This window comes from Procambarus clarkii, chromosome 59 (assembly GCF_040958095.1).
Source record: "Procambarus clarkii isolate CNS0578487 chromosome 59, FALCON_Pclarkii_2.0, whole genome shotgun sequence".
Lineage (NCBI taxonomy): Eukaryota > Metazoa > Arthropoda > Malacostraca > Decapoda > Cambaridae > Procambarus > Procambarus clarkii.
In genome coordinates, this window is record NC_091208.1 from 4019992 (window position 1) to 4042416 (window position 22425).

Consider the following 22425-nt stretch of genomic DNA (forward strand, 5'->3'; position numbering starts at 1 on the left):
ATGATTACCATATACAAAATTACCAGGGAGAGTTTGTTAAGGATCAGATTATTGATCAAATGAAATGCCCGTAGTTGTGGAGGCAGACTCCATACACAGTTGCAAATGCAAATATGATAGACCCAACAGGTTCAGGAACCTGGACCCCAGTTGACTAACAGTTGAGAGGCGGGCCCAGAGAACCAGAGCTCAACCTCTGCAAGCACAACAAGGTGAGTAAACACACACATACCCAGGTACCGGGGGTCTGGTGGGTATGGTAGCTGAGCGGACAGCGCGCAGGACTTTTAATTCTGTGACCCGTGTTCGATTCCCGGACAAGGCAGAAACAAATGGGCAAAGTTTATTTCACCCTGATGCCCCTGTTACCTAGCAATAAATAGGTACCTAGGAGTTAGACAGCTGTCACGGAGCTGTTTCCTGGGTGTGTGTGTGGGAGAAAAAGAAATGAGAAAAAAAACATTAGTTAGTAGTTAGTTACAGTTGATTGACAGTTGAGAGGCGAGCCAAAATGCTGAGCTCAACTCCCGCAAGAACAACTAGGTGAATACAACTAGGTGAATATAACTAGGTGAATACAACTAGGTGAATACAACTAGGTGAATACAAATAGGTGAATACAAATAGGTGAACACAAATAGGTGAATACAAATAGATGAATACAACTAGGTGAATACAACTAGGTGAATACAACTAGGTGAATACAACTAGGTGATTACAACTAGGTGAATACAACTAGGAGAATATAACTAGGTGAATACAACTAGGTGAATACAACTAGATGAATACAACTAGGTGAATACAACTAGATGAATACAACTAGATGAATACAACTAGGTGAATACAACTAGGTGAATACAACTAGGTGAATACAACTAGATGATTACAACTAGGTGAATACAACTAGGTGAATACAACTAGGTGAATACAACTAGGTGAAACGGGGGAAGTAAATATAATATAACCAAACAAATACATCTCCCCCCACAAACAAATACATCTCCCCCCACAAACAAATACATCTCCCCCACAAACAAATACATCTCCCCCCACAAACAAATACATCTCCCACCACAAACAAATACATCTCCCCCCACAAACAAATACATCTCCCACCACAAACAAACACATCTCCCCCAACAAACAAATACATCTCCCACCACAAACAAATACATCGTCCACCACAAACAAATACATCTCCCCCCACAAACAAATACATCTCTCACCACAAACAAATACATCTCCCACCACAAACAAATACATCTCCCCCCACAAACAAGTACATCTCCCCCCACAAACAAATACATCTCCCCCCACAAACAAATACATCTCCCACCACAAACAAGTACATCTCCCCCCCACAAACAAATACAACTCCCACCACAAACAAATACATCTCCCACTACAAACAAGTACATCTCCCCCCACAAACAAATACATCTCCCACCACAAACAAGTACATCTCCCCCCACAAACAAATACATCTCCCCCCCACAAACAAATACATCTCCCACCACAAACAAATACATCTCCCCCCACAAACAAATACATCTCCCCCCACAAACAAATACATCTCCCACCACAAACAAATACATCTCCCCCCACAAACAAATACATCTCCCCCCACAAACAAATACATCTCCCACCACAAACAAATACATCTCCCAACACAAACAAATACATCTCGCCCCACAAACACCGAAATAGGTCAAACGTCCAACACAAGTTGAACAAACACAAATATAAAACCATTCAGCAAGGACAACATAACATTTACCCTGTCCCCACTCAAACAAAGAAAAACACCAAATTTACAAAAAAACGGAAGAGTCGGAGCCCGCCAAAACACAGTAAGACCAAACCCCACTCCATCAAATAAAGAACTAACAACATTAACAGCAACAGAAACCAATATAAAACATCATAAAAAATTATATATCATTGTAAACCAATTTTTGAACCATTCTAAACCATTACAAAACATTATAAATCACAATAAACCATTATAAATCACAATAAACCATTATAAACCACTACAATCCACTATAAACCTTTATAAACCATTATAAACCATTATAAAACTCTATAAACCATTTTAAACAGCAATAAACTATTATAAACCACTATAAACCACTATGAACCACTATAAGCCATATAAACCACTATAAACCATTATATACCACTATAAACCATTATATACCACTATAAACTATTATAAACCACTATAACCAATACAATCCACTATATGCCACTATAAACCACTATAAACCACTATAAACCATTATAAACCATTAAAACCATTATTAACCATTATAAACCACTATAAACCATTATAAACCATTATAAATCATTAAAAACCATTATAACCATTATAAACCACAATAAACCATTAAAAACCATTATTAACCACAATAAACCATTATAAACCACTATAAACCATTATAAACTACTGTAAATCATTATAAACCACTATAAACCATAATACACCACTATAAACCACAATAAACCACAATAAACCATTATAAACCACTATAAACCATTATAAACCACTATAAACCATTATAAACCACTATAAACCATTATAAACCTCTATAAACCATTATAAACCATTATAAATCACTATAACTAACTACAATCAATTATAAACCACTATAAACCATTATAAACCACTATAAACCATTATAAACCACTATAAACCATTATAAATCACTATAAACCATTATAAACCACTATAAACCACAATTAACCATTATAAACCACTATAAACCACGATAAACCATTATAAACCATTATAAACTAATATAAACCACTATAAACCAATATTAACCACAATAAACCGTTATAAACCACAATAACTAACTAACTAAACCACGAGAAAAGAGAAGAGAAGGGGGAGAGGGAAGGGAAAGGAGAAGATGAAAATGAAAGGAAAAGGGATAATGATTTGGGCTGCTATAGAAAAGTGCTTTCAGCGAAGTATTCTCTTTTCATTTACCTAAAACTTTGTTTCGTGAGAATATATACATTTTTACAGCGATGTATAAATTTATACAATGTAACAGTTTTTGGCACTGAGTAATATTTTTGTAATTGCTTATACCTCCAAATTCTAGAAATTGTTTATTATTTTTTAGAAACTTGCCTTAGATAGCTTAGGGAAAATGTCAAGGGCAAAGATCAAAGGCAAGTCTTAAGGTAATAATACTTTTCTATTCCGCTTCTATTTCCTAGTACGATTACTTTTGGTCCTTGGTAGAGTGTACGTCAAAATGCGACGTTCTATTAGGAGGACGGCTTGACACGCTACCCAGGGGAAATGGCTGTAATGTTACAGTGTATTATGTAATGAGGTTGGTGTCAGGCTCTGTATTTTAATGAATTATTTTCGTTAAACACGACGGTGTAAAGTAGAACAACTTCACAGTACTCAGTGACACATTTAGGGTCACGTGACCAAGTACTGACAGTGAGAGGAGACCAGTGACGTCATGCACTAAGCAGGAACCCAGTGCCGTCATGCACTAAGCAGGACCCTAGAGACGTCATGCACTAAGCAGGACCCCGTTACGTCATGTACAAAGCAGGACCCCAGTGACGTCATGTACTAAGAAGGACCCCAGTGACGTCATGTACTAAGCACGACCCCTGTGTCGTCATGCACTAAGCAGGACCACAGTGACGTCATGCACTAAGCAGGACCCTAGAGACGTCATGCACTAAGCAGGACCCCAGTGACGTCATGTACTAAGCAGGACCACAGTGACGTCATGTACTAAGAAGGACCCCAGTGACGTCATGTACTAAACACAACCCCTGTGTCGTCATGCACTAAGCAGGTCCCCAGTGACGTCATGTACTAAGCAGGACCCCAGTGACGTCATGTACTAAGCAGGACAACAGGGACATTATGCTCTAAGCAGGACCCCAGTGACGTCATGCACTAAGCAGGACCCTAGAGACGTCATGCACTAAGCAGGACCCAGTGACGTCATGTACTAAGCAGGACCCCAGTGACATCATGCACCAAGCTGGATCCCAGTGACGTCATGCATCACCAACCTCAACAAGGCCCTGAACATCATCAACACCAGCCTCCACATCCTCAGCCACAACATAACCATAACCAGGCACTGCATCACCAACCTCAACAAGGCCCTGAACAACATCAACACCAGCCTCCACACCCTCAGCCACAACATAACCATAACCAGGCACTGCATCACCAACCTCAACAAGGCCCTGAACAACATTAACACTAGCCTCCACACCCTCAGCCACAACATAACCATAACCAGACACTGCATCACCAACCTCAACAAGGCCCTGAACAACAACAACACCAGCCTCCACACCCTCAGCCACAACATAACCATAACCAGGCACTGCATCACCAACCTCAACAAGGCCCTGAACAACATTAACACTAGCCTCCACACCCTCAGCCACAACATAACCATAACCAGGCACTGCATCACCAACCTCGAACAAGGCCCTGAACAACATCAACACTAGCCTCCATACCCTCAGCCACAACATAACCATAACCAGGCACTGCATCACCAACCTCAACAACGCCCTGACCAACATCAACACCGGCCTCCACACCCTTAGCCACAACATAACCATAACCAGGCACTGCATTACCAACCTCAACAAGGCCCTGAACAACATCAACACCAGCCTCCACACCCTCAGCCACAACATAACCATAACCTGGCACTGTATCACCAACCTCAACAAGGTTCCGAACAACATCAACACCAGCCTCCACACCCTCAGCCACAACATAACCATAACCAGGCACTGCATCCAATTGCCAGATAAGGATTTGGGACTGGACGGAGGAGTGGGGGGGGGGTGTGGAACGAATGATGCCCATTAGCTAAGTGATCCCAATTTACTGACGACTGTGACAGTGGCCTAAGAATACGGTACGCAAAGGGGATATTAATAAGGTATTCGAAGTATCAATACAAAATTTCTTGTGGAATGACACATAAAAATTTTGAATATTGAGGTTACCCATTAAGGCGTATAGAAAATCACGACCAGACAACCTTATAATTGTTGGAGAAAGAGCAGGATGTCAATATGTATTTGTTTTTAAATACAACAGTTCGTAATCTGCAAATATATTTATATAACCATTTTAATAACAAAATAAAATTATAGAAACAAAGTTCACTTTTTTTTAAATATTAAGATGTTCATAAATTTTAGCAAAAATTTTTGTTTACTTATCAATTTAAAAATAAAATATTATTTATATAAAATGAACCTTTTTTGGTTTAACATGATATAGACGTTTTCCAAAATTTCGCATTTATTTTTGGTGTACAATGTACACATCAAACTTTACAGTCTTCAGTGAGTAGGTATCACTAAGATACTGTGTACTTAAGTGGTCGTCACAGTTTTGGTCAGGTGGCCATATAGCACTAAGGCTAGAGCTAACAAGTGATCATAGAGTACTAATCCTAGAACCAAAAGGTAGCCACAGAGCGTAAACCTAGAGCCAACAAGTGGCCACAGAGCTATAAGCCTGGAGCGAGTAGGTGGCCACAGAGCACTAAGCCAGTAGGTGGTCACAGTGTACTTAACCAAGAGCTAACAGGTTGAAAATGGAAAAAACAGCTTAAAAATAAATTGCTAGATTTCTCTTTTGCACTAATATTTTATTTATTACTGAGGTTTTCATATGACGGGGACTAAGTGTAATACAGGCAACTTAACATCAACTATGTAAATGTTGATTTAATGTTTCCCCAATCTATATTATCAGCTCTGGTTTGGTGGGAAGAAAATACTAAAGTTTGTATAGAAGAGAGGATGAGAAGGGAAGAGAGTGAAAAAAATGAAGGGCGAAAGGGATTCTGATTTGGGCTGATTTAGATAAGTGCTTTCAGCAAAGTATTTTCTTTACCTTTACCTGAAACTTTGTTTTGTGATATTGTAGGCAATTTTACAGCGATGTATAAATTTATACAATGTAACAGTTTTTGGCGTTGGGTAATGTATATTTTGTAATTGTTTATGTCTCTAAAATCTAGAAAATCGTTATTATTTTTTAGAAACTTGCCTTAGAGAGTTTACGGAAGATGTCTAGGGCAAGGATCAAAGGCACAATTTAAAGCTTAAAGGCAATAATATCCATTTTTTCCCCTACATAGGAGGCATAACAAATATGAAAACAATACACATCCAGCTACTCTTCCTAACGCTTCCAAACGTCAAGAAACTGTCGTACTAAAGTGCCCTTATCCTAATCCACCAGAGGACAAAAAACAGAAAACTGGACATTACGTTACTTTAGCCAGCCGCTTCTATTCTCCAGTACGACAATTTTTGGCCTTAGGTAGACTATACGTCAAAATGCGACGTTCTACTAGAAGGACGGCTTGACACGCTATCCAGGGGAAATGGCTGTAATGTTACAGATTATTATGTAATGAGGTTGGTGTCAGGCTCTGTATTTTAATGAATTATTTCCGTAAAAGACGATGGTGCAAAGTAGAACAACTTCACAGTACTCAGTGACACATTTAGGGTCACGTGACCAAGTACTGACAGTGAGAGGAAACCAGTGACGTCATGCACTAAGCAGGACCCCCCAGTGACGTCATGAAATAAGCAGGACCCCTCATGAATGTGAGGACTCTGACACGCGAATAGACTCACTACTGTGTGCAGTGATCATTGTAAGGCACTGTTAAACACCTGCTTTCTGGTTGTTTCTTGAATTCGGTGAATGAACGGCGGTGAATGACGTAAATGTGTAAACATCAGTCAGGAGGGAGGGGGGGGTGTTGTCTCCATGAGAACGGCGTCGCATCTTCCCGTTAACCGGTATTTAAATACTACATAACAAGTGAATGAGAAAGAAATGTCCAAAATCTGAACAATGTTGCAGTGTAACAAGTATGAAGACGTGTTGCAACATCATCATGCATCTTAACTTTATGACCCAAGTATTAGGATATGTTGCAACATCATCATGCTTCTAAACTCTTTTTTTTAGTTTAGAAAAATATTTCATTTCAAGTATTGAATTCCATGAGTCTGGACCCGGGGCTGAGTGCATTGGTATTTTGACAATTTATCTTGCAAAATCTGCCTCGCTCGTGTTGATATCAATTATATTAACAGGGGTTTGGATATCATGCATAAAGACGTTGTCCGGATATACCACTTTCATGCTGTTTATTGATATAACCATAACCAGGCACTGCATCACCAACCTCAACAAGGTCTTGAACAACATCAACACCAGCCTCCACACCCTCAGCCACAACATAACCATAACCAGGCACTGCACCCGATTACAAGATAAGGATTAGGGATTGGATAGGGGGAGGAAGGAGTGGTGCCCAGCAGCTAAGTGATCCTTACTAACTGACATCTTTGACAAAGGCCTAAGAATACGGTACACAAAGGGGATATTGATAAGGCATTCAAAGTATCAACATAAAATTTCTGGTAAAATGAAACAAAAAAAAAATGAATATAAAAGTTAATCATAAAAAAATATAGAAAACCATGACAATTCGAGGATGTGGGTGTGAGAGGATGAGCAGGTTATTAATATTTATTCATTAAAAAATGCAAATATTGTGCAACTTAAAAAATTATTATAATTATAATTAAAACTGTAAAGTTTAAAAATGTCATTTGAGTTACTTTAAATGTTTATGAAAAATTAAATAATATAAGCACAATTTTTTTTTTTTAAATTTTAAGTTAATTTTTTAAATTCATATACGAAGAAACTTTTGGTAATCTGCTTAATTAAATAATATTTAAACATTTTGAGTGTTCATTTTACATATTAATCTATGCAGTGATTATGGATCACTAAGAGACTGTCTATTGCAGTAGTCGTCGCGATTGTTAAAGAGTAGGGGACACTTAGCTACTGTGTACCGTGTTCTGAGGCCAGTGGTTGTCACAGAAACTCACTTTTTAACAGTTGTTTCTTGTTGTTGGTGTTTTGGTCACGCTGGTGTTTCTTGTTGTTGGTGTTTTGGTCACGCTGGTGTTTCTTGTTGTTGGTGTTTTGGTCACGCTGGTGTTTCTTGTTGTTGGTGTTTTGGTCACGCTGGTGTTTCTTGTTGTTGGTGTTTTGGTCACGCTGGGGTTTCTTGTTGTTGGTGTTTTGGTCACGCTGGTGTTTCTTGTTGTTGGTGTTATGGTTACGCTGGTGTTTCTTGTTGTTGGTGTTTTGTTAAGGTGGTCACATTGCAGTAAGCATTGAGCCAACAAGTGATCACAGAGTACTTAATCCCAGTGATGTCATGCACTAAGCAGGACCCCAGTGACGTCATGCACTAAGCAAGACCACAGTGATGTCATGAACTATGCAGGACCCCAGTGACGTCATGAACTAAGCAGGACCCCAGTGACGCCATGCACTAAGCAGGGTCCCAGTGACGTCATGTACTAAACAGGACCCCAGTGACGTCATGCTCTAAGCAGGACCCCAGTGACGTCATGTACTAGCAGGACCCCAGTGACGTCATGCACTAAGCAGGACTCCAGTGACGTTATGCAGTAAGCAAGGCCCCAGTGACGTAATGAACTAAGCAGGACCCAAGTGATATCATGCACTAAGCAGAACCCCAGTCACGTCATACACTAAGCAGGACCACAGTGACGTCATGTACTAAGCAGGACCCCAGTGACGTTATGCACTAAGAAGAATCCAAGGGACATCATGCACTAAGCAGCACCCTAGTCACGTCATGCACTAAGCAGGACCCCAGTGACGTCATATACTAAGCAGGACCCAGTGACGTCATACACTAAGCAGAACCCCTGGGACTTCATGCACTAAGCAGAACCCCAATGACGTTATGCACTAAGCAGAACCCCAGTGACGTCTTGCACTAAGCAGGAACCCTCATGAATGTGAGGACTCTGACATGCGAATGGACTCACTGCTCTGTGCAGTGATCATTGTAAGGCACTGTTAAACACCTGCTTTCTGGTTGTTTCTTCTATTCAACAGCAATATCACAATATTTCTGCACACAACCAGACCATCACCTGAGGTATGCTGACCAGCAACACTGACATGATCGACAGATATAGATACACACGGACATCAGACATAGCTGCAGCACTTTACATCAAGCACTAAGTTAGGTACACTCTATGGTTGACAAGTCTAAGACGTTTACACCAACCCAACTTCTTCTTCAGCTGATCAATGCAACTGCAGAGCAAGATTACCTAGTTTCCCCTCGACAGGACATCCATCTTCCATCTCTTCATGCCTCGATGTAAACTATACTTTTTGCAACATTGTGAGAATCAATTGCTTTGAAGATGAGGAGGAAACATTAGTTTAGGGAAGACGTGAATTTTTTGTTTAATTACTCATTTGTTTCCTACATTAATATTATCTAATTCACTAATGAATTAGTGCACATGAAAACACTCACTGTCCATCAATCACTTTCAAATCTACTTTGAGGACCCTCCCCCCCTCCCCTCGATCTCAGAACACGTCCTGTAAAATCTGCCATTTATTTCCTTGAGCTTCCAAGGGCGGGGGTCGAGGCTCTCTCTCTCTCCCTCTGCGACCCAACACCATCTCTCAACCACCTCGCTCCTCACACAGATACAGGTGACATTTAGACGATGAATTCTCCCCTAAAAGCCCAGTTTCTTAAATGACAAACCCGGCTGTTTGCGTCCGTCGGAGGGCATAAAACATGACATATATGCAGTTTGTGGCGTAAATGTGTAAACATCAGTCAGGAGGAGGAGGGGTGATGTCTCCATGACAACGGCGTCGCATCTTCCCGTTTACTAGTATTTAAATACTATATAACAAGTGAATGAGAGAGAAATGTCCTAACTATGAACAATGTTGCAGTGTAACAAGTAAGAAGACGTGTTGCAACATAATCATACTTCTAAAACTCCTTTTTTTTAAGTTTAGAATATAATTTTAGAACAATATTTCTTTATAAATATTGGATTCCATTAGTCTGGACCCGTAGCTGAGTGCATGGGCATGTTAACAATTTCTCTTGCAAAATCTGCCTCGCTTGTGTTGATATCAATTATATTTACAGGAGTTTGGATATCACGCATAATGAAGTTGTCCGGATCTACCACTTTCATGCAGTTTATTGTAGTGCTTATTGTTATAACCATAACCAAGCACTGCATCACCAACCTCAACAAGGCCCTGAACAACATCAACACCAGCCTCCACACCCTCAGCTACAACATAACCATAAACAGGCACTGCATCACCAACCTCAACAAGGCCCTGAACAACATCAACACCAGCCTCCACACCCTCAGCCACAACATAACCATAACCAGGCACTGCATCACCAACCTCAACAAGGCCCTGAACAACATCAACACCAGCCTCCACACCCTCAGCCACAACATAACCATAACCAGGCACAGCATCACCAACCTCAACAAGGCCCTGAACAACATCAACACCAGCCTCCACACCCTCAGCCACAACATAACCATAACCAGGCACTGCATTACCAACCTCAACAAGGCACTGAACAGCAACAACACCAGCCTCCACACCCTCAGCCACAACATTACCATAATCAGGCACTGCATCACTAACCTCAACAAGGCCCTGAACAACATCAACACCAGCCTCCACACCCTCAGCCACAACATAACCATAACCAGGCACTGCATCAACAACCTCAACAAGGCCCTGAACAACATCAACACCAGCCTTCACACCCTCAGCCACAACATAACCATAACCAGGAACTGCATCACCAACCTCAACAAGGCCCTGATCAACATCAAAACCAGCCTCCACACCCTCAGCCACAACATAACCATAACCAGGCACTGCATCACCAACCTCAACATGGCCCTGAACAACATCAACACCAGCCTCCACACCGTCAGCCACAACATAACCATAACCAGGCACTGCATCACCAACCTCAACAAGGCCCTAAACAACATCAACACCAGCCTCCACACTCTCAGCCACAACATAACCATAACCAGGCACTGCATCACCAACCTCAACAAGGCTCTGAACAATATCAACACCAGCCTCCACACCCTCAGCCACAACATAACAATAACCAGGCACTGCATCACCAACCTCAACAAGGCCCTGAACAACATCAACACAGCCTCCACACCCTCAGCCACAACATAACCATAACCAGGCACACCATCACCAACCTCAACAAGGCCCTGAACAACATCAACACCAGCCTCCACACCCTCAGCCACAACATAACCATAACCAGGCACTGCATCACCAACCTCAACAAGGACCTGAACAACATCAACACCAGCCTCCACACCCTCAGCCACAACATAACCATAACCAGGCACTGCACCCGATTACAAGATAAGGATTAGGGATTGGATAGGGGGAGGAAGGAGTGGTGCCCAGCAGCTAAGTGATCCTTACTAACTGACATCTTTGACAAAGGCCTAAGAATACGGTACACAAAGGGGATATTGATAAGGCATTCAAAGTATCAACATAAAATTTCTGGTAAAATGAAACAAAAAAAAAATTGAATATAAAAGTTAATCATAAAAAAATATAGAAAACCATGACAATTCGAGGATGTGGGTGTGAGAGGATGAGCAGGTTATTAATATTTATTCGTTAAAAAATGCAAATATTGTGCAACTTAAAAAATTATTATAATTATAATTAAAACTATAAAGTTTAAAAATGTCATTTGAGTTACTTTAAATGTTTATGAAAAATTAAATAATATAAGCACAAATTTTTTTATTTAAATTTTAAGTTAATTTTTTAAATTCATATACAAAGAAAATTTTGGTAATCTGCTTAATTAAATAATATTTAAACATTTTGAGTGTTCATTTTACATATTAATCTATGCAGTGATTATGGATCACTAAGAGACTGTCTATTGCAGTTGTCGTCGCGATTGTTAAAGAGTAGGGGACACTTAGCTACTGTGTACCGTGTTCTGAGGCCAGTGGTTGTCACAGAAACTCACTTTTTAACAGTTGTTTCTTGTTGTTGGTGTTTTGGTCACGCTGGTGTTTCTTGTTGTTGGTGTTTTGGTCACGCTGGTGTTTCTTGTTGTTGGTGTTTTGGTCACGCTGGTGTTTCTTGTTGTTGGTGTTTTGGTCACGCTGGTGTTTCTTGTTGTTGGTGTTTTGGTCACGGTGGGGTTTCTTGTTGTTGGTGTTTTGGTCACGCTGGTGTTTCTTGTTGTTGGTGTTTTGGTTACGCTGGTGTTTCTTGTTGTTGGTGTTTTGTTAAGGTGGTCACATTGCAGTAAGCATTGAGCCAACAAGTGATCACAGAGTACTTAATCCCAGTGATGTCATGCACTAAGCAGGACCCCAGTGACGTCATGCACTAAGCAAGACCACAGTGACGTCATGAACTATGCAGGACCCCAGTGACGTCATGAACTAAGCAGGACCCCAGTGACGTCATGCACTAAGCAGGGTCCCAGTGACGTCATGTACTAAACAGGACCCCAGTGACGTCATGCTCTAAGCAGGACCCCAGTGACGTCATGTACTAGCAGGACCCCAGTGACGTCATGCACTAAGCAGGACTCCAGTGACGTTATGCAGTAAGCAAGGCCCCAGTGACGTAATGAACTAAGCAGGACCCAAGTGACATCATGCACTAAGCAGAACCCCAGTCACGTCATACACTAAGCAGGACCCGAGTGACGTTATGCACTAAGAAGAATCCAAGGGACATCATGCACTAAGCAGCACCCTAGTCACGTCAAGCACTAAGCAGGACCCCAGTGACGTCATATACTAAGCAGGACCCAGTGACGTCATACACTAAGCAGAACCCCTGGGACTTCATGCACTAAGCAGAACCCCAATGACGTTATGCACTAAGCAGAACCCCAGTGACGTCTTGCACTAAGCAGGAACCCTCATGAATGTGAGGACTCTGACATGCGAATGGACTCACTGCTCTGTGCAGTGATCATTGTAAGGCACTGTTAAACACCTGCTTTCTGGTTGTTTCTTCTATTCAACAGCAATATCACAATATTTCTGCACACAACCAGACCATCACCTGAGGTATGCTGACCAGCAACACTGACATGATCGACAGATATAGATACACACGGACATCAGACATAGCTGCAGCACTTTACATCAAGCACTAAGTTAGGTACACTCTATGGTTGACAAGTCTAAGAAGTTTACACCAACCCAACTTCTTCTTCAGCTGATCAATGCAACTGCAGAGCAAGATTACCTAGTTTCCCCTCGACAGGACATCCAACTTCCCTCTCTTCATGCCTCGATGTAATCTATACTTCTTGCAACATTGTGAGAATCAATTGCTTTGAAGATGAGGAGGAAACATTAGTTTAGGGAAGACGTGAATTTTTTGTTTAATTACTCATTTGTTTCCTACATTAATATTATCTAATTCACTAATGAATTAGTGCACATGAAAACACTCACTGTCCATCAATCACTTTCAAATCTACTTTGAGGACCCTCCCCCCCCTCCCCTCGATCTCAGAACACGTCCTGTAAAATCTGCCATTTATTTCCTTGAGCTTCCAAGGGCGGGGGTCGAGGCTCTCTCTCTCTCCCTCTGCGACCCAACACCATCTCTCAACCACCTCGCTCCTCACACAGATACAGGTGACATTTAGACGATGAATTCTCCCCTAAAAGCCCAGTTTCTTAAATGACAAACCCGGCTGTTTGCGTCCGTCGGAGGGCATAAAACATGACATATATGCAGTTTGTGGCGTAAATGTGTAAACATCAGTCAGGAGGAGGAGGGGTGATGTCTCCATGACAACGGCGTCGCATCTTCCCGTTTACCAGTATTTAAATACTATATAACAAGTGAATGAGAGAGAAATGTCCTAACTATGAACAATGTTGCAGTGTAACAAGTAAGAAGACGTGTTGCAACATCATCATGCTTCTAAAACTCCTTTTTTTTAAGTTTAGAATATAATTTTAGAACAATATTTCTTTATAAATATTGGATTCCATTAGTCTTGACCCGTAGCTGAGTGCATGGGCATGTTAACAATTTCTCTTGCAAAATCTGCCTCGCTTGTGTTGATATCAATTATATTTACAGGAGTTTGGATATCACGCATAATGAAGTTGTCCGGATCTATCACTTTCATGCAGTTTATTGTAGTGCTTATTGTTATAACCATAACCAAGCACTGCATCACCAACCTCAACAAGGCCCTGAACAACATCAACACCAGCCTCCACACCCTCAGCTACAACATAACCATAAACAGGCACTGCATCACCAACCTCAACAAGGCCCTGAACAACATCAACACCAGCCTCCACACCCTCAGCCACAACATAACCATAACCAGGCACTGCATCACCAACCTCAACAAGGCCCTGAACAACATCAACACCAGCCTCCACACCCTCAGCCACAACATAACCATAACCAGGCACAGCATCACCAACCTCAACAAGGCCCTGAACAACATCAACACCAGCCTCCACACCCTCAGCCACAACATAACTATAACCAGGCACTGCATCACCAACCTCAACAAGGCCCTGAACAACATCAACACCAGCCTCCACACCCTCAGCCACAACATAAGTATAACCAGGCACTGCATCACCAACCTCAACAAGGCCCTGAACAACATCAACACCAGCCTCCACACCCTCAGCCACAACATAACCATAACCAGGCACTGCATTACCAACCTCAACAAGGCACTGAACAACAACAACACCAGCCTCCACACCCTCAGCCACAACATTACCATAATCAGGCACTGCATCACTAACCTCAACAAGGCCCTGAACAACATCAACACCAGCCTCCACACCCTCAGCCACAACATAACCATAACCAGGCACTGCATCACCAACCTCAACATGGCCCTGAACAACATCAACACCAGCCTCCACACCGTCAGCCACAACATAACCATAACCAGGCACTGCATCACCAACCTCAACAAGGCCCTGAACAACATCAACACCAGCCTCCACACTCTCAGCCACAACATAACCATAACCAGGCACTGCATCACCAACCTCAACAAGGCTCTGAACAACATCAACACCAGCCTCCACACCCTCAGCCACAACATAACAATAACCAGGCACTGCATCACCAACCTCAACAAGGCCCTGAACAACATCAACACAGCCTACACACCCTCAGCCACAACATAACCATAACCAGGCACACCATCACCAACCTCAACAAGGCCCTGAACAACATCAACACCAGCCTCCACACCCTCAGCCACAACATAACCATAACCAGGCACTGCATCACCAACCTCAACAAGGACCTGAACAACATCAACACCAGCCTCCACACCCTCAGCCACAACATAACCATAACCAGGCACTGCATCACCAACCTCAACAAGGCCCTGAACAACATCAACATCAGCCTCCACACCCTCAGCCACAACATAACCATAACCAGGCACTGCATCACCAACCTCAACAAGGCCCTGAACAACATCTACACCGGCCTCCACACATTCAGCCTCAACATAACCATAACCGGACATTACATCCATTTGCTGGGTAAGGATTTGGGATTGGGCGGGGGAGAGGGTGGGGATTGGAATGATGCCCAATAGCTAAGTGATCCCCACTTACTGACGACTGTGACAGTGGCCTAAGAATACGGTACACAAAGGGGATATTAATAGGGTATTCAAAGTATCAACAGAAAATTTCTGGTGGAATAAAACATAAAAAATCGTTAACATGAAAGTTACCCATGTGGGTGGTATAGAAAACAACGAAAAGACGACCGACTCAGAGTAGGAGGAAAAGAAAAATAGTAAAATTTATTACTTCTTGAATACAATTTGTTTTGTTCCTTAAATTTTATTAAACGCGATTTTATTTATTATTATAATACTAAAAGCATGTTGTAATTTATTTGTAATTTTTTTTAAAGTTTTCAAAAATTAACATAAAATTTTGCAGTGTTTATATTATTCCAAAAAGAAATATTTATATATTAGTCACTACTGCAGTGTTTAACAAAATGCTTCACCGACAAAATTTTGAATATTCATAAGAAAGCAAGTTAATATCTACAGTAAGTAGGCAATACCTAGAAACTTTGCACTACAGTTGTTAGCGTATTGTATAACACTTACTGCGTACCGTCCAGTGATAGTCGCAGAAACTCGTGTTTCAACAGGTTGTTGTTGGTTTTTTGGTCACGCTGGTGTTTCTTGTTGTTGGTGTTTTGGTCACGCTGGTTTTTCTTGTTGTTAGTGTTTTGGTCACGCTGGTGTTTCTTGTTCTTGGTGTTTTGGTCACGCTGGTGTTTCTTGTTGTTGATGTTTTGGTCACGCTGGTGTTTCTTGTTGTTGTTGTTTTGGTCACGCTGGTGTTTCTTGTTGTTGGTGTTTTGGTCACGCTGGTGTTTCTTGTTGTTGGTGTTTTGATCACGCTGGTGTTTCTTGTTGTTGGTGTTTTAGTCACGCTGGTGTTTCTTGTTGTTGGGGTGGCCACAGAACAGTAAGCCTAGAGCCAACAGGTGGCCACAGAGCAGTAAGCCTAGAGCCAACAGGTGACCACACAGCAGTAAGCCTAGAGCCAACAGGTGGCCAGAGAGCAGTAAGCCTAGAGCCAACAGAAGGCCACAGAGCAGTAAGCCTAGAGCCAGCAGGTAGCAACAAGGGGAGAGAACATCCCAGACACTCAGTGCCACATCAATCAATTAATTAAATATAGGTCAAGATACCCTGTAGGGTGAACTGGGGAGTGGGGATAGGGGGAAGAATTAGTGGGGGTGAGAGGAAGGGTTTTTAGGATGAGATAAAGTGCCAGAGCAAGACTCAGCTGCATAGCATTCAAACGTTGTGGCCGGACTAAGTGATGGAGGCAAGGAATCGGATTTTGTGACAACATTTCGTCTTTCAGTGCGCCCACGGTGATAGTAGCCCTCAGCTGTGTGTGCCTTGGAGGCTCACACCAGTTGTGGTCTTGGTTTTCGCTAAACAACATCGTGCCCCGCCCAGAGTCTCTAGCAACCGGGAGCTAAAAGTTCCTCCCCCTTAAGAGGGGGGGGGGGAGAAAAGTTAAGGAGGCCAGCTGGGTAGTTCGGAGCTAGGTGATTGAGGAGTGGTATAGGAGGAGCGAGGAGTCATGTAAATGAGGGACCAGGGGGTGGGTCGTCAATCGGGTTAAAGAGGTTGTGCGTATTTCTAGGTCTACTAAGGGTGTTTCTGAGGAAGGTGTCGTAGTTGTCGTGGTAGGTGAGAATTATTGTGATCTGTTTCTTCCCCATAGTGTCCCAGACAATGTTCAGAGACGGGATGTTCGCCCTCTCTTGCCGGGCAGGCGGTGGTGGTTTCCTCATTATTATACCAGCAAGCTCTTGAGTACAGAAATATTGCACCATCTCATCAGTACTGTTCATACGAACATGGTTTGCATGTCTATTCGCCAACCAATACCCACCACCAGGGTGTTTTTTGGCTGCCTCAGCCAACCATGCATATTTTGCTGCAGTTCCCGTGCCCGAGGGAAACTGCAGGTTGGTTCTTTTCTTCTCATGGTTACGATTTATGATATTTTTGACTCCTTGTGTCTTCCTCCGGGACGATACAGTTGTCCAAGTAGTTTCGTCACTATCAGGCTCCTCCTGTCCAGCATTTGAGTCCACTGTGAAAGATACCATGCTCATACCCACAGGACACCTGTCATCATTTTTGGTCTGGACCTCTACCAGGATCACACACTGGTAGAGCAGCATGAATATATTTTCAATGCGAAAAGAACTAAGGGCAGAGAGACTATTCTCGCCAACTGGACCAGCGAAGAGACTCCGCCGGAAAGATTCACTGTTCCAAGTGCTTATCGGCAACTAACAATGAAGATTTACACCCCTCCCAGGCGCAGGTGTTACAAGTGCCAACGGTGGAATCATGTTGCAAGGAACTGTTGGAATGATGAGCGGTGTGGCCACTGTGCCGGAAAGCATGCAACGTCTGTGTGTGATGCTAAAAAGGGTGGTGCACTAAAACTGAGGTGTGCAAACTGTCACATGGAGGGAGTTCCCGCCTGGCATGGGGACTGTACCTCACTCCCGCCGAGACGGGCTGCCAGGGGTACAACAGCTGGGGGCGCCAGTAACCACCCTGGCTCATCTGCTGTGCCCCCACCGGTCACTCCGTCACACTCCCCTCCCTTACCCAACCACTCCAACGCCACGGCTAGTAGCTCGAGTGACACAGTTGTAGGCCCTACCAATTTATGTTGGTCGGGGGGCCTGGATCAGGCACAGAAAATTAGTGAGCTTATGCATACAGTAGAAAAACAAAACAAAATTGTGGAAAACCTGACCAAGCAGATAACCGAACAAAATAAGGAATTCATGCACCAAAAGACGATGATAACCACTCTTCAGGAAACTGTGAGAGTATTAATAACTGAGTGCAGGCCACACCAACCTGGGTACCACCATGTGCTTCCATGCGGCCAGTACCCCAGGGTAGACCCCAGCAGGGGGTGTCCCAGCCCTCACACCAGCTGGGCTCTCCAACCACGGCTCCCCACACCCCAGCCTCATCAACACAGTGCGCTATGAACAGAGGTAAACTATTCCACGTAGAAACGCATAGTGCTGTCGATGTGTATTATGGGTCAACTGATCATGATGATGAACGTAGTGACACTGAGGGTGAGAACTTTAAATGGTGATGACGATCAAGATGTTGATACCGGGTCTAATAAACTCTGTTTGAAGGAAAATAGTAGTGGAAATGTTGAAAGTGATTGTGGTAAAGAACAAAGTGAAACCAGTGACGCTTGTAGTGATAGTGACGAAGTTCAACTGGACGTGGATGCCCGCCTCGGGCCGCGCACGCCACATCCCAGATGGTTCCGCCGTGACACATTTAAAGAAATGGTGACAGGTGATGTGCTGACTGAAGAGGAAAAAGAAGCTGTAATAAAGCACTACAACCGGTATGTAGACATACTTCCTTTTATGAAACTGCAGACTGATAAAGTACAAAAGAACAATGGCGGCCTCTGAATCTCATAAGAACAAGTACAGTGTCATCAAGATACTCAGTTGGAATGTTGCTTCTCTTAGAAAACGGTATTCAGATCTCCATCATAAGGTTATGACTGAACACATAGATATTGTCTGCCTCCAGGAAACCCTAACTCCCGCAGGTAAAACCCCGCAGAATTTGCCTAGTTATCAGTGTTATAATCCCAGATCAAAAAATACGTGTCTTATGTATGTTAAAAAATCCCTGCCGCATGAGCCACTCTCCGCCCAACAACGAGAGGGGTTTCAATATCATGGTATCCGGGTACACGTTGGTAACTCTACACTTAATGTTTTGAATGCCTATGCACCTACTGGCCTCTTCCAGTATACTGACCTACCTAGTTTTGCACATACTGATTCTACAATATTAATTGGGGATTTAAATGCTAAACACAAACAATTATGGGATCAACTTACAAACACCAACGGGAGAAGATTGTTGGCACTTCTCGATGCATATGATGATGTTCAAATTATCAGTAAGAATCAACCAACGCAAATATATGGAGGAGTCCTAGATAGGTGCATTGGCTTTAACCTGTCATACACAACTCATGAGACTGATATTATGGATGACTTAATGTCTGACCATTTAGCCATAACAGCTAACATACACGTGGCTAATGTTGACCTACCTGGCACTAAGCTGAGTAGACGCAGGCTAACAGTAAGGAAAGAGCAAGAAAAATTCTTTATAGACAGCATAGAACATTGGTATAACAATTATGAGCCTGAGAATGTACAACAGTTTTATGATGACCTCATAAATAATACCTATGAGGCCATCAAAAATAGTGAGTTACGCCAAACAAAAAGAAGTACTGGTAAACAGGTCAGACACAACCAGTACTATGATGATGCTAAACTGAAAGAGCTTAAATCAATTGCTAGACAGACAGGTAAAGCATATAAGAACCTTAGAACTCCTCAAATGTTAAAACTGTTTCAGGCCGCGCTTGCAGCGGCAAGGGAGAGAATGACTGAACTGAGACAAAATGAATGGGAGGGTTTTGTTAGTGGACTTAACCTGCATACTCCCCTGGGCAAAGCCTGGAAAGGCATAAACAAAATTATTGGTAAAAATAGTAGACAAGCTTCACACCCAAACCCGCTACAGAAAGCCAATCAGTTAATTACAAAATGGGCTCAGGTTTCCAGCCTTGGAATGTTACCAGCTAGCACTAGGGAGAAATTGCGGGAGAAGTCCACAGACAGAAATGCTCTCATAAATTTCATGTTGGGCAAGCAACATGATGAATGTGATGTTTCATATACAGATTATGAATTGGATGCAGCCCTCTCCAGGGGCAGGAGCACTGCTCCTGGTGAGGACGGTATCACCTATGATATTCTAAGAATCCTACATCGTGTACCCGGTAACCCATTATTAGAATTGTTTAATGCCAGCTATGTCACTGGGCAGTTGCCTGTATCATGGACCACCAGTCTTACGGTACCTGTACCAAAGCCTGGACAACCTGATGCTTTCCGTCCCATCTCACTGACCAGTTGCATGTGCAAAACCTTTGAGAGAATGGTGCTTAATAGATTATTGTATAGAGTTAAAGAGCACATGTCACCTGATATCAATGGTTTCACACATGGTAAAAGTGTACACAACTGTATCACAACCTTTCTTACTGTTCATGGAGATAAAAGGCACAAGTACACAACATTTCTTGATTTAAAAAATGCCTTTGATATTGCTAATAGGGAAGTGATTATGTATGAATTAGCGAGAATGGATATAGGGGGACATTTATTACAATGGATACGAGGCTATCTTACCAACCAGAAGTCCTCTGCACTGTTCCAAGGCTACAAGAGTGAAACTAAAGTAATGCAACTAGGCACCCCACAAGGAGGAGTACTTAGTCCTACCTTGTTTAATGTTCTAATTAATGCTTTACTAAAATCAATCCCAACTAGTCCGGCAAACATCACTATCAGCTATGCAGATGACATCCTTGTGCATACTAAAACCCACCGCGAAATGCAGTCTTAAATTGTATACATACAGCTTGTGAGAGCCTTGGTCTTGTAATCAACGCTGCTAAAACTAAGGTATTTAACAGACAAATTGGCAACCGCAAAAGTGGACCACGAAAACTTAAGATAGACAACATACCAATAGACTATGTCTCTTCTTTCAAATACCTTGGAGTCTCTGTCCCTTGTACCTCAACTGCAGTCAATAAGTTACATCAACAATGTAGAGACAGACTCAAGGCTCTCAGAACTGTAGTGGGGTACAGCCCGAAATATGGTGTTAATATTAGAATAGCAAGAATGATGTATTTAGCGTATATAAGGTCTCTGATAGACTATCATGCACCAGCTTTGGTCCTGCAGAATGGCAAAAGTATTGATAGACTGGAAAAAATGCAAAATGAAGCACTCAGAATTATACTTGGCTGTCCTATAACTACCAAAGTTCTCAACATGCGGAAAGAATTAAATATACTTAGCATTCGAGATAGAATATTTGAAATTAATCTTATGATGGGACTAAAGCTGCTGCGTGATAACAAAAACAACATTGTGTCAGTTGCACTGTTAGAACACATACGAAATGGAACTAGCGAGTCTAAATGGATTCAAAGAACTGCCACTCATTAAAATGATGGGACTGCACGATGTATGTACAGATGAAAGAGTACAGCACTTCCTTCCACCCTGGCAGATAGTACCTTTTGACATCCTGACCCCTGCATACCCCACCAAGAAACTAATCACAAGCAACCCTCATGCTCAGCTTGCTGCTAAATTAAGCACCATAGAGCACATTCACAATATACAAGCTGAAAACAACATTGCACAGACCATATACACTGACGGATCACTCAATACAGCTTCAGGGAGGGCAGGAAGTGCTGTTATTGCTCATCAGCCCGATGGCAGCACAATTCAAAGAAATATCCGAATTAGTAACTGGGCGTCCACAATGCAGGCCGAGTTGGTAGCGATACTGGTAGCACTCGAAATTATTGACAACACTGAAGTAGACAGCTTAATTATTTCTGACTCCCTATCCTCACTACGAGCAATAAACAGTTTGCAATCAAGTAATAACGTGCTTGTCTTGGAAGCTAGACGTAGATATGTAAGAATACTTAGCAAGAGGGTAAATATAAAAATGTTGTGGATTCCTTCTCACATTGGCATGCAGGAACATGACAAAGTTGACGCCCTTGCTAAGGCTGCAGTAAATAAAGACAGTATTGTATGGAATCTTGAGTTATCAAATAGGTCCCTTAAAAGTGTCATTAGACGAGAACTCCTAGATGGATTTGAAGAAAGTAGAACAGTGCAAACTGGAACTAGTAGGTCCATTGTTCATCACAATGAAATGTGTGAAGTAAAACATGTGTATGAGGCAAGTA

At 42.3% G+C, this 22425-nt stretch overlaps 1 protein-coding gene across 1 annotated transcript in view; it reads right to left on the reverse strand.

Moving 5' to 3' along the window:
- Positions 1–15524, reverse strand: part of LOC138353654 (uncharacterized) — a 59465-nt gene extending 43941 nt beyond the window's left edge. Inside the window, exons 1-4 of the mRNA XM_069306838.1 lie at positions 15453–15524; positions 14698–14823; positions 10729–10867; positions 4649–4803 (exon numbers count right to left, since the gene is read on the reverse strand). Of these exons, the coding sequence (XP_069162939.1) occupies positions 4649–4803; positions 10729–10867; positions 14698–14823; positions 15453–15524 (492 nt within the window). The remainder of the gene's footprint in view (positions 1–4648; positions 4804–10728; positions 10868–14697; positions 14824–15452) is intronic.
- Between the last annotated feature and the right edge of the window lie 6901 nt (positions 15525–22425).